The following is a 14,190-nucleotide window of genomic DNA, read 5'->3' on the forward strand; positions in this document are numbered from 1 at the left end:
GAGCCAAGACAAGCTGTGTTATCCTGCAGGAGTGCCCCCCCCCCCCCGGACCTCCCCACTCAGGAAGAGACTTGCGGGTGCTGCCAGCTTTTGTTCGTCCATGGCTCGGCGTGTGCTTGGGTCTGGGGGGGGGCACAAAATGGTTGGTGGTGCCCCTGTCCCCCGGGACACCATGGGGAAACGGTGATGACTCTGCCAGGGGAAAGTGGGAGCTTGTGTCTAGCTGGCATCACACCCTCCAGCCAAGCCTGGACTGAAGAAGCCCCCTCCTGCCTGCCCCCCCCCCCCCCCCCCCAAGGACACATTTGTGCTAAAAATGTCAAACCAACCCAAAAAGCACAGGGGGTGTTCCTCGGGGGTCCCCAGCCACCCCCGCCTGCTCACCTCAAGGTCTCTGCTGAGCTATTTGTTCCCTCGCTCTGTGCTCGCCCACCCCACCCCAGCGCTGGCAGAAATAAGAAGATATCCTCCCCCTCCCCCACCCCGACCCCCCGAACCCCCCAGGCGGGGGGGGGATCACCCCCTCCCAGGGCGATGCAAGGACCCATTTGCGTTTTAGGCCCCTGCTTTCCCCTGCTGCCAGGTCCACCCTTAGCAGCCCCCGGCTCTTTTCCACCTCCTTGGTGGTCCCCATCTCTGGGGGCACAGGTGGCATTGGCGGGGGGTGCACAGCCGGGATGGTGAGGGGCTGCGGCCGGGTGCTGGGGGGCTCAGAAGCCGGCGCTCTCCGAGCTGCTGTGACTGTTGTAGCTGGGGCTGCGGCTGGGGCTGCGGGAGCGGCTGGGGGGGCTGCGAGTCCGGCTGCGGCTGCGGCTGGTGCTGTAGCTGTCGTAGCTGCGGCTGCGGCTGCGGCTGTAGGAGTAGGTGCTCAGTGAGCTGGAGGACGAGGGGCTGGGGCGGTAGTAGGGGATGGGACGCTTGCGAGCGCTGCAAATGGAAAAGGGAAACTGAGTCAGGCCCCCGGCAGCAGCTCGGGGAGGGGATCGGCACTGGGACCCCGGCACGGCTGAGCATCCCTGCAGGGTGGTCAGGCTCAGACTGGCTGCGGGGTGTCAGGATGCGGCCATCCAGCATCACTCCCCCCTCCATCCCCTTCCTCCTCCCCAGCCCCCCCGGGGTGTTAGTCCTGGATTAGGCAGCGGCGAGGGCAGAAAGTGAGCAGGTTAATGTGGCTTTTGTGTTTCCCAGACACCAAAGACTGAAAGCTGCTGAAAAAGAGACATTCAGGATTAGCGAGAGGCGAGCTGTGGCCCGCCGGCGCCTGAGGATGAGGAGGGATGTGGGGAACAGGGGGGCGATGGGAATGAGGGGACATGGGGGCCAGTGACATCTGGAGCCGGTAACAGGAGCCGGCCTCCTGCCCCCTTCTCCCGGCCCAGTGTTAGTGGGACCAAGGAGAGACCCGGAGGCAGCTGGGGGCCGAGGGCATCCTACGGTATGAGGAGACACAGAAGAGGAAGAGGAGGAGGAAGAGGAGGAGGAGGAAGCGGAGAGGTTACCCTGGGAGCCAGGCTGGCGGCGATGCTCTCCAAGAGGGACCTTGGGATGAAATGGAAAAGGAGAAGTTGGTATCACTGAGGCAGGACCACACGGTGCTGGACCCTAGGGTGGTGGGGAGTGACAGGGACCAGGAAGAGGGCAGGAGGGCAAGGAAGAGCCCTGGGGCTTCTCGCTGGGCTAAAGGGCAGGCGAGGGGGGCTGGGGGTGTCCCCCTGGCTGCCCCCTCCCCACAGCATCCTCCCAGCCTCACAGGCTCTGCTCCTCCTGAACCACAAACAGAGCTGGGTCTGCCATCCTCATCCGTCCCAAGGATGGGTGACAGGACTGGGGGGATGGTCCCCACAGGGACCATGGGCTGTGTCCTCTGGCCAAGCCCTGCCGCCTTCCTGGGGACGCCCCAGCAAATCCCAGCTCGGGGATGGAGCAGGAGGGATGCAAAACCAGTGGTACCCAGGCTGAAAAACCTTCATCTGGACTGGGAGCAGCTTTCCAAGCCTGTGTCCTTTAAGGGCATCCATCAGGGAGGGCTGTGGGGAGCTCGAACCCACCAGCTGAGCAGCATTTCTCCTGTCCTCCCTCTTTACAACTTCAATCCAGCCCAGGCAAAATAAAAACCCTCCCACAGCGAGGCAGAGCTGATTTCCGAAAATCCAGCCCCTCCCACCCCACGGTCCCGATCTCCCAGCTGATAGCAAGAGAGACAAATAGGTCAGGAACGAGGTAATCTCAGCTCGCCACCAGTACCGCCGCCAGCGCTGCATGCTAACGAGGTACTATATATGCACACAGTGTTTCGTCTGGCACTAAATATTGCCTGTCTTACAGCCTGGGCTCCTGAGTCAATAGGATCTCAAGGAGGAGAAACCAGCTTTTGGAGGGCAGGGGAGAGACACGCTTGAGGCCATAGGTCTTGCAGGAATATGCGCATGCAGATTAAGGTGAATTCCTATTTGCATGTCTCGAAATGGGGAGAGATCAGAAAGGTGTAATATTGGAGGCAGCCTGCTTATCCATCTGGCTGGGCCAGCTGATTCACCCAGCTGGTCGTCCTCAGGGTTATCGATCCATCCAGAGAGCTGTTCACCCATTTGGCCGTCCATCCATCCCTCCATCCATTCATCCATCTATCTGTCCGTCTATCCATCCATCTGCCCACCCACCCACCCACCCACCCACACGTCCTTCGGGGCTGGCTGGTGGCAGAGCTCAGCCCTGGGCCATGCCAGAGGCCGTGGTAGAGGCTTCACCGTGTGCCCAGACCCACCTGGTGATCCTCCTGGGCTCCATGAAGCTGGGGGAGTCACGTCTCCTCTTCCTGATGGGGGAGTAGCTCCTGGAGCGGCGCCGGGCGCGGGTGGGATCGGGGTCACCGTGGCGTGTTCGGGGCTCGTTGTCCTTCTCTCTACACCACGAGGAGGATGAGGGGCATCAGGGGTGTGGGCTGGGATCCAGGTGGGATGCAGGGACAGCCCACCCCCAGCAGCTCCCCACAGGGGTGACACCCCACCTGGGGCTGGCGCTTCCAGTGCCACCAGGGCCGGCAATGGCCTGTAGCCCCCTCACTGAGCCCCGGGCTGGCTGGGTCCACCCTGAGCCAGGGATGCTTTCTGAGCCCGTTGCTGGTACCCCCATGCCCAAGTCTCCCCGGGGGCTGACCTGCTGGCAGGTTTTTTTGGTGAGGGTGAGCGGGACCGGCTGCGTCCTGCTCTTTTCTCCCGGGAGCGGGAGCGGGATTTGGAGAGGGAGCCGCTGGAGCTCCAGGAGCTGCTGCGCTGGCCAGGGCTGGGCGATGGGCTCTTCCGCCGCTCCGAGGCGTGCCGGGAGTGCTTGGCTGATGACTCTGAGCTGCTGTTGGGCCGGCCCCGGTGGTGCCTCTCCTTCACCCTGCGAAGGCAGACCCCAGCCCCTACTCGTATCTCTCCCGCTGTGGCCTGCAGGCTGTCCCCATGGGAGCCGGGGACCCCCAGTTCCCATGGGGGAGCAGCGGGCGCACCTACATGACCCCAGCTTTTGGCTGGGCTGCACCCCTGACTATAAAGCATGGGGTGCTGGCTTGCTTGGGATCCTGCACCCTGTGGGATGCTGTAATGCCATGCAGCCATCCAGCCACCGCCCTTCATGCTGGAACAATCCCTTGTGGGTATGACCTTTCCTGTGATGTGCTGGCATTGACCCACTGTGGCTCTTCCCTGTCCCTATCCTCACCCTCATCCTCATCCTCATCCTCATCCCCATCCCCATCCTCATCCCCATCCCCATCCTCATCCCTATCCCCATCCCTGTCCTCATCCCCATCCTCATCCCCGTTGCCACCCATCCTTGTCCCCATCCCCACCACCATCCTCATCCGCATCCTCATCCCCATCCCCATCGCCACCCATCCTTGTCCCCATCCCCACCCCATCCCCATCCTCATCCCCAACCTCATCCTCATCTCCATCCCCATCTCCATCCCTGTCCCCATCCCCATCCCTCTCTCAATCTCCATCCCCATCCCCATCCTCATCCCCATTCCCATCCCTGTCCCCATCTCCATACCTGTCCCCAACCTCTTCTTCATCCCCATCCCCATCCCTGTCACCATTCTCATCCCAGTCCCCATCCCTATCCCCATCCTCATCCCTGTCCCCATTCCCATCCCTGTCCCCATCCCCATCCCTGTCCCCATCCCTTGAGCATCCCAGCCCTGCCCTGGTCCCCAGCTTGGCCCCCAGAGCTCTGCCCGGACAGAACCGGGATGCCCGCATGGGGCTGCACCCCAAATACCAGAGAGCAGCTCCATGTCCCGGCAGGAATGGCATGACCCCATCCCAGAGCCCCCCTTACTTCTTGGCATGGGCGCCATGGTTCCTGTCGGGGCCGAGCGGTGGGTCGTAGGGGTGGGAGCCTGCCGAGCCCTCTGAGTCGCTGCTGTAGCCGGCAGGGCTGAGCGTCGGCGGCGGGGGGTCCCGGGGGGCCGGTGGCCGTCCCTTGCTCTGGCCGCGGTGGCGGGGCGGCGGTGAGGCGCTGCGGGAGCGATGCCGGTGGCCATGCTTGGCCCGCTCCGGTGTGGGCGACCGGGGGCTACGGACACCGTGTCGTCCCCCCCGGGCACGGGGGGATGGCGGCTCCGTCCTGCCATGAGCCCGTGGAGAGGGGGATGCCGAGGCCGGCCTCTGCCAAGGGGGGAGAGAGAGAGAGAAGGGAGGAAAGGCAGGGAGGGGAGGAAGAAGAGAAGAAAGAAGGAGAAAGGGGATTTTAATGGGGGGCGCTGGGCTGGGGGCGCGGTTCACAACGTCAACGCACATCGCATAAGGCAGGCTACACAGACGCTACTCTGCACCTTCCTCTCGCCCTCAACAACGTGGGTCATGCAAACCTCCGCATGCAAAACGCCAAAAAAAATAATTCAAATAAAATTTTTTAAAAACCCAAAGGAAGGGGTGGGATGGGAGAAAAAAAAAAAGAAAAGAAAAAAAAAGAAAATCCAAGAAACCCCCAAGTCGTCAGGGAGGGAGAGCTCGAAGGGAAAGAAATACCCCCCACCCCCCAAAAAACACCTGGAGTGGGGATAAAGCAAACCCTGGTGCCCACCCACCCCAACCAAGAAAGGGGAAGGGAAAAGGGGGGTAAAACCCAAACGAAGGGAGGAAAACGGGGGGAGAAAAGAAAAGATGAGAGAAGGGAAGGTGGGGAGGTGGGGTAGAGTAAATCAGACTGAGCCGAGGGGAAGGGGTCGAACCAAAGAGGGCTGGAGGTGATGGGGGGTCTGCTCACACAGAGGCATGCACATATATAGAGAGATATATGTTCAGATATGTGTCGTTTCTATATAGTACGGCTTTCAGCTTAAAACAAATCAAGAAACGAGGAGGACGGCACAGAGCAACAATGGAGGGCAAGGCAGGGGGTGGGGGCCCAGGGGCGAGAAGGCAAAAAGAAACCAAAAAAAAAAAAAAAAGAAAGAAGAAAAAAACCATCCAAATCAAATCAAATCAAATTAAAAGAACAAAGCAAAACTTCACAAATGTCCTCGTTACTGAGATAAACGAATGTCTCTGAGCTCTTCCTGGGACACGCATTGAGCTGTTAGCTGTGACTCTGCAGGGAACTGCTAAGTTCTCATCAGCACTCAACACAGACTTTGCTTTCTGCTTCCTTTTTTTTTTTTTTTTTTTTCCATTATATGCTTTTTTTTTTTTTAAGTCCCTCTTGGTTAACATCCACTTACCAAAAAAGTGGCATTTCCTCCTTTAGTAGGTAAGGTATGAAGAGAAGGGAAAAGCGGGGCAATATAAGTGCATCATTAGATTCACAAAAATGCAAGAGAGAAAGAAAGAGCGAGAGGAGAGACAGAGACAGAGCCAGAGAGAGGAGAAATAAAACAAACCAACTCACTTCTCCTACGGGAAGGGGGGGAATCCTGGGCCACCACCGTGGCCAAGCCCCGTGCCGGGCTCTCAAGGGGTTTTGCCCAGCCCCAGGATCCAGCACGCAGCAATTCCCACATCTCTGAGCTCCCCCGAGCGCAGCCGCTGCCTGGGGGGGGGGGCGGGATTCCCCATCTTTGCAACACCACCGGACCAAAAAGATGGGTGGAAACAGCTCCTGCACTGCCGGCCCCAACCGAGGCGGCAAACCCCAGCATGGGGGGCTTTGGGGGTCTCCTCCCCCCAGCTGCAGCCCGGCTTAGGGTCCCTGAGCATCCCTGGAGGGGTCAATCCTGCACGGGGTGGTGCTGAGCCCAGTCAAGGGTATCTAACAGGGTTCAGGAAATTGGAGTATAGCCAGGATTGTGTCACCGTGCCCGGGGCTGAGCTGGGGACAGGGACCCCAATTCCCCACTGGTCCCATGTCCCAGACATGCCTGGTCGGTCAATCCTTAAGGACAAGGTTCTCTCCACCCACCCTGCCATGTCCTAAATGCCACTTTTCTCCCCCAAAATGCTGGGTGGAAGCCTGGGGACCACTGCAAAGATGCTGCAGAAGGGAGATGAGGCCACCACGTCCCCCAGCATCCTAGGGTTGGGGGTGTCACACAAGCCGCTCCATGTCCTGCATCACCTCCCTGTCCCCACGGATAAGCCAACGCCTCCAGCCGCAGGCCAGCAAGCTGGAGCCAAAATGTGGGGATTTGGGGGGGGCTGTTTGGTTTGCTTGGTTGGGTTTTTTTCAAAAATCTGGTTGCTGTTGCAACAGCCCCACAAACCACAAACTGCCCCGCAAGCGAGGGGACACGGACCCCATCCAAAGGGGTGCAGCAGCCCTGGGAGTGGGGATTCGGCTGAGCCCATGCCCAGCCCCGCATCTGGGCAGGGAAAAATAAAAGCAGAGAAGATGAAGATGAAGAGGAGGATGAAGAGAGAAAGAGAAGGGGTTCCTCTTTCCCAGGGCGGCGTTTCGGTGCTGGCTGGCCACGCCGTGGGCTGGGGCTGCAGGGCGAGGGGTTCCCACCTGAACCCCGGAGCGGGAGTGGAGGGGGTCTCCTGCCCAGGCGTGCGGGAAGGCAACGAAGGTAAAAGCATCCCAAATAAATCCAAATCGGCAAAAGGGAAAACACACACTGGGGGCTTGTGGGCATGGGGTGGCCAGGGCTGGGACGCTGTCCCCTGCCCTTGGGGACCTGTCTCTCTCCACGGAGCGAGATTTCAACCTTTCCCCGTTTCAGCCCCCCGATATTTTCCCTGGGTTGGGGTGGTTTATTCCGTCATGGCCCGAGGAGGGGCTAAACCCACACATCTCCCCCAGTTTCTCATTTCTTGCCCCATCCATCCACCCCAAAACCCCCTGTGCCCAGGACGTGCTGCGGCTCCCACCCCTGGGCTCTGGCCACTGCCCTTATTCCTCACTAATTATATTTGCCTTCGTTACCCAGCCCCTAAGGGGGGACTCAAATGGAGTAGCCGTGCTCGGCCCCTGGATGGAAACGAACACAAATTCGGAGGGCTGAAAGACACAGAAATGCATTCTACCGACAGCACGAGGAGACGGGGAAGAGAAAAGGGGGGAAGAAAGAAAAAAATGTTATGTGGACAGGGCGAAAAATATAAATAAAGAACGTAAGAGAAGAGCATGGCTTTGCAGCTAACTGGGGAAAACCATACAAATAATAATAATAAAAAAAATTATATATAGCCACCAAAAAGAGACAAAATGAAAGAGAGACAGAGAAGGAGAGCGAGAAAGAAAGAGAAAGTCAGAAAGAAAGAGAAAATAACATTAAATCAAGCTACGGTGCTTTTCAACAGGCTCATCTGCAGAAGTGAACGTGCAGAGGTGGACAAAATACCTACCTTTGCAATTGGCAGTGACAGGAATGCGATAATAAAAAAAGAAAACAATAATCTCCACATTTGGAGGGCAGAATGGGAAAAAGACAAGGACTCTTTAGTACGGCGATCCAGACCCCTCGGCTAATCCCGTTTGCTTTGCTTAGAATATTTGAAATTATTTTTTAAATTGGTCTCATTAGCTTTTTGTTTTGTTTTGTTTTGTTTTAGCGGGGTGGCCGCAGGGGGTTTGCTGGCTGGTGTCTGTAACCCGGCTGCGTTTCAGTCTTTAAAAGTCGTTATATCACATGGCAAAGTCCCAGATAACATGCAGGGAAGGCGACGGATGGAGGTGGGACATGGCGAGGGTTGTTGGGTTGTGTTGGCCCAAAGAAAACTGGAGAGAAAAGGGGCCGGAGGGTGCGTGTGGGTGAGGAGGGGGAGGAGAGACCCGGGAGGAAGGCTGGGGAAGGCAGCAGGGATGGATGGAGACGGGACCGGGTATTTAAAAGGGAAGGCAACACCATGCAGCGCCCCAGGGCAGCCCTTCCTCCGGAGGCTCTGGGGGTGCTGGGGGGGCACGGCTGAGTCCAGAGTTTTGGGGGGGTCTGCAGGAGGCTGGAGGAGGGAAGGTACCAAGGATGCTCAGCACCCGTCCTGCCAGGATACAGGATGTGGATGCCCAGGTGTGGGATGGCCGCAGGGTGCTTTGCTCGGGGCGGGGGTGAATAACCCAGCACCCAACGGCCTCATCCTGCAACTGTGGAGGAAAACCAGCCCCGTGGCAGCAGGATCTGGCCACCAGTAGCCAATTCAAGGAGGCAAAGGGCAATTTTCTCCACGATATTGAAGCCAGCCCGCTACCTTTGAGGTGAAGAGCTGCTCGGTTCTCTTCCCTTTTAAATTCCTTGTTCAAAATATAGAAAATGAAATACAATGTTCAGCGGTCGTAAATATTTAGAAAACACATCTGCTTTTTTTTTTTTTTCTTCTCCACATTAACACACACAAAAGCAAAAAGTTCTAGAACAACATGACGACGACAAGGGTGGGAGAAAAATAAGAGAGATATATATCGTTTGCATTTCTGTACATCACAAGGGAAAAGAAAAGAAACCATGAGAAAGAAAACTAAAACAAGGGGGGGGAAAAAAGCACGTTTCATTGCCCTTCCCTCCCCCTCGTCCCTGCTTCTGCTGAGCAAGAAATGGAAGTGTATATTACCGTTTGGGTTTTTTTCAAATGGGAGGCTAAAGAAAAACACAGATGGGATTAAAAAGAAAAAAAAAATAAAAAATAGAAACCAGAGAGAAAGAAGAGAGAGAGAGAGAGAGAAAGAGAGAGAAAGTTGTCGGAGAGAAGTCCCGCTGGTGCCGGGGAGCCAAGGGAGCTCGGCGGCCTGGGCGATGCTGGGTGCTGGGGGTGGTGGGCAGGGGGAGAGCGGGTGAGCCGGGCGCCTGGGTGGGCACCCAAACCCCCTCCATGCCCCAGCTGAAACCACAGGAAAGAAGAAAGCAGAGAGGTGCCCCAAGAGGTGGGCAAGGTGCTGGGTGCTGCTGGGGGGTGCTGGGCTGGGGCTGGGGAGGCCGCAGGGGACATGAACATGGGGGGGGGGGGGCTCCTGGCCCAATTTTCCAGGGTCCCCCTGGCCCCACAGGTGTTGGGGTGTCAGCGTTGGGTGCTGCCAGCCTGGGAGCATCCCTGCAGCACCTCACCTATGGGAATAAAGTGTCCCGGGGTGAGCGGGGACCTGTGTGCCCCCCATTAGTGGGGTCCCCCAGCACGCTGCCTTTGTGCAGCCCTGCCTCCAGCCCCCCACTAGCCAAAGCAAGCTCCTCACCAGCCCAGCACTGATTAAACTGGGGCTGGCCCCCCAGATCCTGCTGGGTTAGGGCTTTGCCCCACTCAGTGCAGAAGCAGCCCCCACAGGCTTCATCAGGACCCCCGGGGAGCTGAAGCAGAGCTGGGGGGCACCTGGCTCCAAAGTCACCTGGCACGGGGACCCTGAGTTCCTAAAATCTGAGCACCCAGCACCAAACCCCCTCCAAATCCTACCCTGGCCTAACGCCCCTCCCCAGATCGGATGCGGGGGTCCTCAGTGCTGGTGCTGGCACCTTGGCTCTGGGGAGTGGTGGGGCTAGTGGGGAAATAAGAATTTTTCAGCTTTACCCATTCCTTGGCTCTCTGGGCTCAATCCCCTCCCAGGGAGGTGCTGAGCCTGGTGGTGACCCTGGCAGGTGACACTGGCCTGCCAAGCCATCGTCCCTGGGGGGTGACATCCACAGAGTGATGCGTGGCTTTGGGGAAGGGGTTGGCTGCCCCGATACCTGCCCTGAGGTGATGGGCTGGCTCCTCCAGGGAGACTGCGCACCCAACGGAAGGTCAATGGGTGCCGGGTGGGTACATCCTGCACCCCGCAGCTCCCCCGCGTGCCCTGGGCTGGGCGAGGGGGGAGCCGAGCGAGCGGGGAAGGAAGGGAGAGGAGAGCTGGGGTGGGGGGTCCTGCGGAGGGAGGAGGGGAGGGAAGAGAACGGTGATCCAAGAAAAGCCTACGTACATCCGAGGGCTCCGGCAGCGGGGCACCGTGGCTGTGGCGGCCGTTCTGGGCGCTGCCCTTGTGCCCGTTCTGGTGTGGCGAGGCCGAGCGGCGGGGCGAGGGGGAGGACGGGCTGCGGCTGGAGCGGGCGCTGCTGCCCTTGGGGCCGTCCTGCCGGCGCTTGGGGCTCAGCCTGCGGGGCACCGCACCGTCAGCCGCTGGCATCCCTCCTGCCCCGAGCCCAGCGCGCCATCGCCCTTCGCCTGGCTCCGGCAGAGCTGCCGGCTGCGTGCTGGGGCTGAGATGGTGGGGCAGGCTTTGCCAAAGCAAGAAACAAGGTGAAAATCGGTGTTTTGTGTTTTTTCGAGTTCAAAATTGAAACCCCCATCTGGGCACCGTGGTCCCAACACACACCCCCTCAAGGTGCTGCAGCACCATCCCACTCCCCTCCATCACCCCAAGGGTCCCCATCGTGGGGACACCTCTGCCACCTGCCTCCCTGCCCTCCATCCCGAAGGGTGCCCATCCCAGGGACACCTCTGCCACCTGCCTCCCTGCCCTCCATCACATGAGGGTCCCCATCACAGGGACTTCTCTGCCACCTGCCTCCCTGCCCTCTACCCCAGAAGCGATCCCGTCACAGAGGCTGGGGGGGCTGCTGGTGATGGGGCAGGGGTCCCAGGCTGCCCCTACCTGCTGGGGGATTTGGAGCTGCTGTCGTCGGAGGAGAGCGAGGCGCTGTGGGAGCTGCAGGAGCTGCGCCGGTGTGAGCGCCAAGCTGGGGACTCGCTGCGGGACCTGCTGAGAGGGAGGCCGGGGGGCCAAGGGGCAGGCTGAGCCGCCGTGGGGGGCACACAGGGGGACACAGCACCCCGCTCTCCCCACTGTCCTGGCCCCTCACCTCTTGCGCTCTTTGTTTTTCTCCTTCCGTTTGTTCTTGGGGCTTCGGGACCTGTGGGAAGAACCAAAAGCTGCAGAGACAGGAGCAGGGGCAGCACCCAGGGGGGCTTCCCTGGCCCCCCCAGAGCCACTGAGGCTGCGGGAGGAGTGATGGAGGGGACCTGCCCGGTCTGGAGTTGGGCTCCACCAAGCTTCAAGCTGCAGTGGGGATCCCAGCTGGCTTTGGGGTCAGTCCCCCCGGCCACGTGCTGGTTGGCAAGGCTGGCTAGGAGGGGGTGGTAGTGGCAAGGGGGAACCAGCTCTGCTCAGCATCCACAGGGCTCAGGCCCGTTGTCACCCCCCTGCTTGCTTTGCCCTCTGCCAGCCCACTCTGAGCCCCTCTGCCCACCCAGGCACCCTTTGCCTGTTTTTTAATTTTTCACACTAAAATAACGGTGCCTGCAGAGGGCATCGGGGTTTGCCCTGACCACAGCTGCCCTGCATCACCTCTTCTCCCCCGGGGGACATTCAGGGCCGTGTGGGACCCTGCAGTCACCCAGAGTGGCCCAGTGCCACCTCCAAGGGTAGGGGATGCTCAGCGGTGTCTGGATGTGGGGTGAGGGGGACACTCACCAGGCGAGGGACAGGTGGACAGACGGCGGGTGATGACAGCCCACGTTCACCCCACGCCGCGCCTGATGGGTCCATCCCCATGGGCAAAGGGGATGGGGACAGCGGGAGGGCAGGGGAGGGGGAACCCCTGATGGGGGAAGCTGGCAGCCAGCGCTGGTGGCAGCAGGGTGGCTCCCAGCAGCCGTCACTCTCACCTGTGTCTTCTCTTCTTCCGTGACCCCGACTCAGACCTGAGGGATGAAGAGGAGGCAGAGATGAAGGAGACACACTGAGCCAGGCAGCATGGAGTGAAGGCTGGGTGGCCTCAGGGGATGGGGACAAGGACAGGGGGGTGGCCCTGTGGTGGGCTACTGGATGGGCCAGGTGATAGCTGCTGTGGGGTGATGGTCCCATGAAAAGCCATCAGTACTCATCCCTGTCCATGCCTTCATCCCGCCCCAGCCCAAGGGCCTGGGCAGCCACCGACCAGCCCCACTTTCCCCAGCCAGCCCCGTCGTCCCCAATGTGACATAGTGTCCATCCTACCTGTCACGTCTGTGTTTCTTTCCAGTCTTCTTTTTCTTTTCCTTGCGGATGGGTGAAGAGCTGTCACAGCTGGGGGAGGGGGGAAAAGTGGGTGCCCTTGAGGGAGGAGCAAGGGACTCCCCAGCCCTCATGGCCCAGAGGAGTCCCATCCCACTGCCCCCCGCTTGCCCTGGACCACCCACGGGATGCAGGAACATCACATGGAAGTTATTTCCTCAGGGTATTTGGGGTGGGGGATAGCAAAGGGCTTTTAGCAGGGCTCTGGCTGCTTTTAGTGCCGGAGCGCCTGAATCCCACTGTGTCCCATTGCCACCTTGTGGGCCCCGTAGCCTCCAGCAGGAGGCTGGCCCAGTTCCCACTGGGATTTCAGAGGGGGACAGTGGATGGTGGAGGCCAGCCCATGCCCAGTGGCCCTGCACACCCAGCAGGGACCCTGCAGCTCACCCAGCCCAGCGGGCACTCACCTGCGCTCCGAGCCAGGTTTCCTCTTTTTGCTGCCATGGGGAAGGCAGAGAAGAAAGAGACATTAGGGACAGCATCCTGCCCAGGTGGCCACCACTAACCAGGGAGGGACCAGCAGGTAAACAGAGCCAGACCCTTCAGGCAGTCAAATCCTGCCCGGTGCTGTGCCCTGTGGCAGCTGGCTCCTTCCCAGCATGGACCAGGCAAGGTGCCACCAGTGCATGCAGCTGGGTGGGCTCGCAGTGCGTCCCACAGTGCTGTGCCTGCATGCACGTGCGTGTGCGTGTTGCACCATTGATGCATGAGGATGCATTGCACCTCTCGAGGGTGCACCTTTTGGGGTGCACTGCCCTCCAGCGTGGGGGGACTTGCTCCACCAGAGCCTGGGGAAGGGCTGTGCTGGCAGGAGAGATGCCCTCCAGGAGAGGGGACAGCACAGGGACAGCTGGGGACTCACCGGCTCCGGCGGTGACCCGATTTCTTTTTCTTTTTCTTCTTGGGTGGAGGAGAGGTGGAGCTGCTTGAGCGTCTTTTCAGCCTGCGGGAAAAAGCAGACAGTGTTGGGGGAAAAAGGGAGGGCCCTTTGGCCTCTGTGTCCCCCAACGGGGACCCCCTGCACACCCACTCCCCAAAATCCCACTGTGGGTCTGGCTGGACCTGTACTCGCGGTGGCTGCTGTCCTCACGGTAGCACTCAGCCGAGCAGTCGCACTGCAGCAGGCAGCCCTCGCCATAGTCGGGGTACTCCACCGCGTACTCCTCCCCATCCATCCCGTGGTGGTTTTCTATCACGCTGCCAAAGGAGGAAGCACAGGATTATTAGGGGCTCCCCATTCCCTGTCTCCCACTGGACAGGCTGGGGGGAAACCCAGAGCAGCCCCAATGCAGCTACAGGAGCTGGGGGACATCCCCTCTGCCACAACACCCCCAGGGGACCTTGGTCACATCCCTAGAGGTCCACATGCAGCAAAGACCCATGGTGGTGGTGTTCTTGGGGTCTTCATGGGGCTTTTGTCCCTGCAGGAATCCCTGCTGGGCTGGCACAGGGACACTGCGGGGCTCAGGCCACCATCCCCCTGCAGGGTCCAGCTTTGGCATAATTTGGAGCCCCTTTGGGCATTGCCCAAGTGCCGGAGCTGAGCAGGAGGCTGGGGTCAGCCCAGGTAGACGGCAGGGCCAGATTAGGGTGAGAGGAGCCGGCAGGAGGGTCAGGGGATTCGGGCGATTATCCGCCTGCTGGCAGGAGCTGCCCAGGATGATCCGGGCTTTGAGGCCAGCACCCCTGTGTGCCGCTGGCTTGGCACCCTAGCTTCAGGCAGGTGATGGGTGATGTGCCCCCTGGGTCAGGTGTGAGAGGGTGGGTGACCATCAGGCCTGGAGCCATCAGGGTCTCCTCTCTCTCCTGAGT

The 14,190-nt window shown here is 59.9% G+C and overlaps 1 protein-coding gene across 4 annotated transcripts in view; it reads right to left on the bottom strand.

The window, feature by feature from the left end:
* Positions 1-603: 603 nt before the first annotated feature.
* The window catches only part of SRRM3 (serine/arginine repetitive matrix 3), a 28,828-nt gene continuing 15,241 nt past the window's right edge, over positions 604-14,190 (bottom strand). The window contains exons 4-15 of one of the 4 annotated variants that reach the window (XM_080367866.1): positions 13,441-13,575; positions 13,241-13,321; positions 12,786-12,815; positions 12,322-12,390; positions 11,991-12,026; positions 11,186-11,236; positions 10,978-11,085; positions 10,306-10,600; positions 4,327-4,655; positions 3,157-3,384; positions 2,765-2,902; positions 604-927 (exon numbers count right to left, since the gene is read on the bottom strand). In XM_080367866.1, the coding sequence (XP_080223992.1) occupies positions 711-927; positions 2,765-2,902; positions 3,157-3,384; positions 4,327-4,655; positions 10,306-10,600; positions 10,978-11,085; positions 11,186-11,236; positions 11,991-12,026; positions 12,322-12,390; positions 12,786-12,815; positions 13,241-13,321; positions 13,441-13,575 (1,717 nt within the window). In that variant the 3' untranslated portion in view covers positions 604-710. The remainder of the gene's footprint in view (positions 928-2,764; positions 2,903-3,156; positions 3,385-4,326; positions 4,656-10,305; positions 10,601-10,977; positions 11,086-11,185; positions 11,237-11,990; positions 12,027-12,321; positions 12,391-12,785; positions 12,816-13,240; positions 13,322-13,440; positions 13,576-14,190) is intronic. The other 3 variants (XM_080367867.1, XM_080367868.1, XM_080367869.1) reach the window with 3 other exon arrangements.

This window comes from Falco punctatus (genome assembly GCF_963210335.1).
Source record: "Falco punctatus genome assembly, chromosome: 1".
Taxonomy (NCBI): Eukaryota; Metazoa; Chordata; class Aves; order Falconiformes; family Falconidae; genus Falco; species Falco punctatus.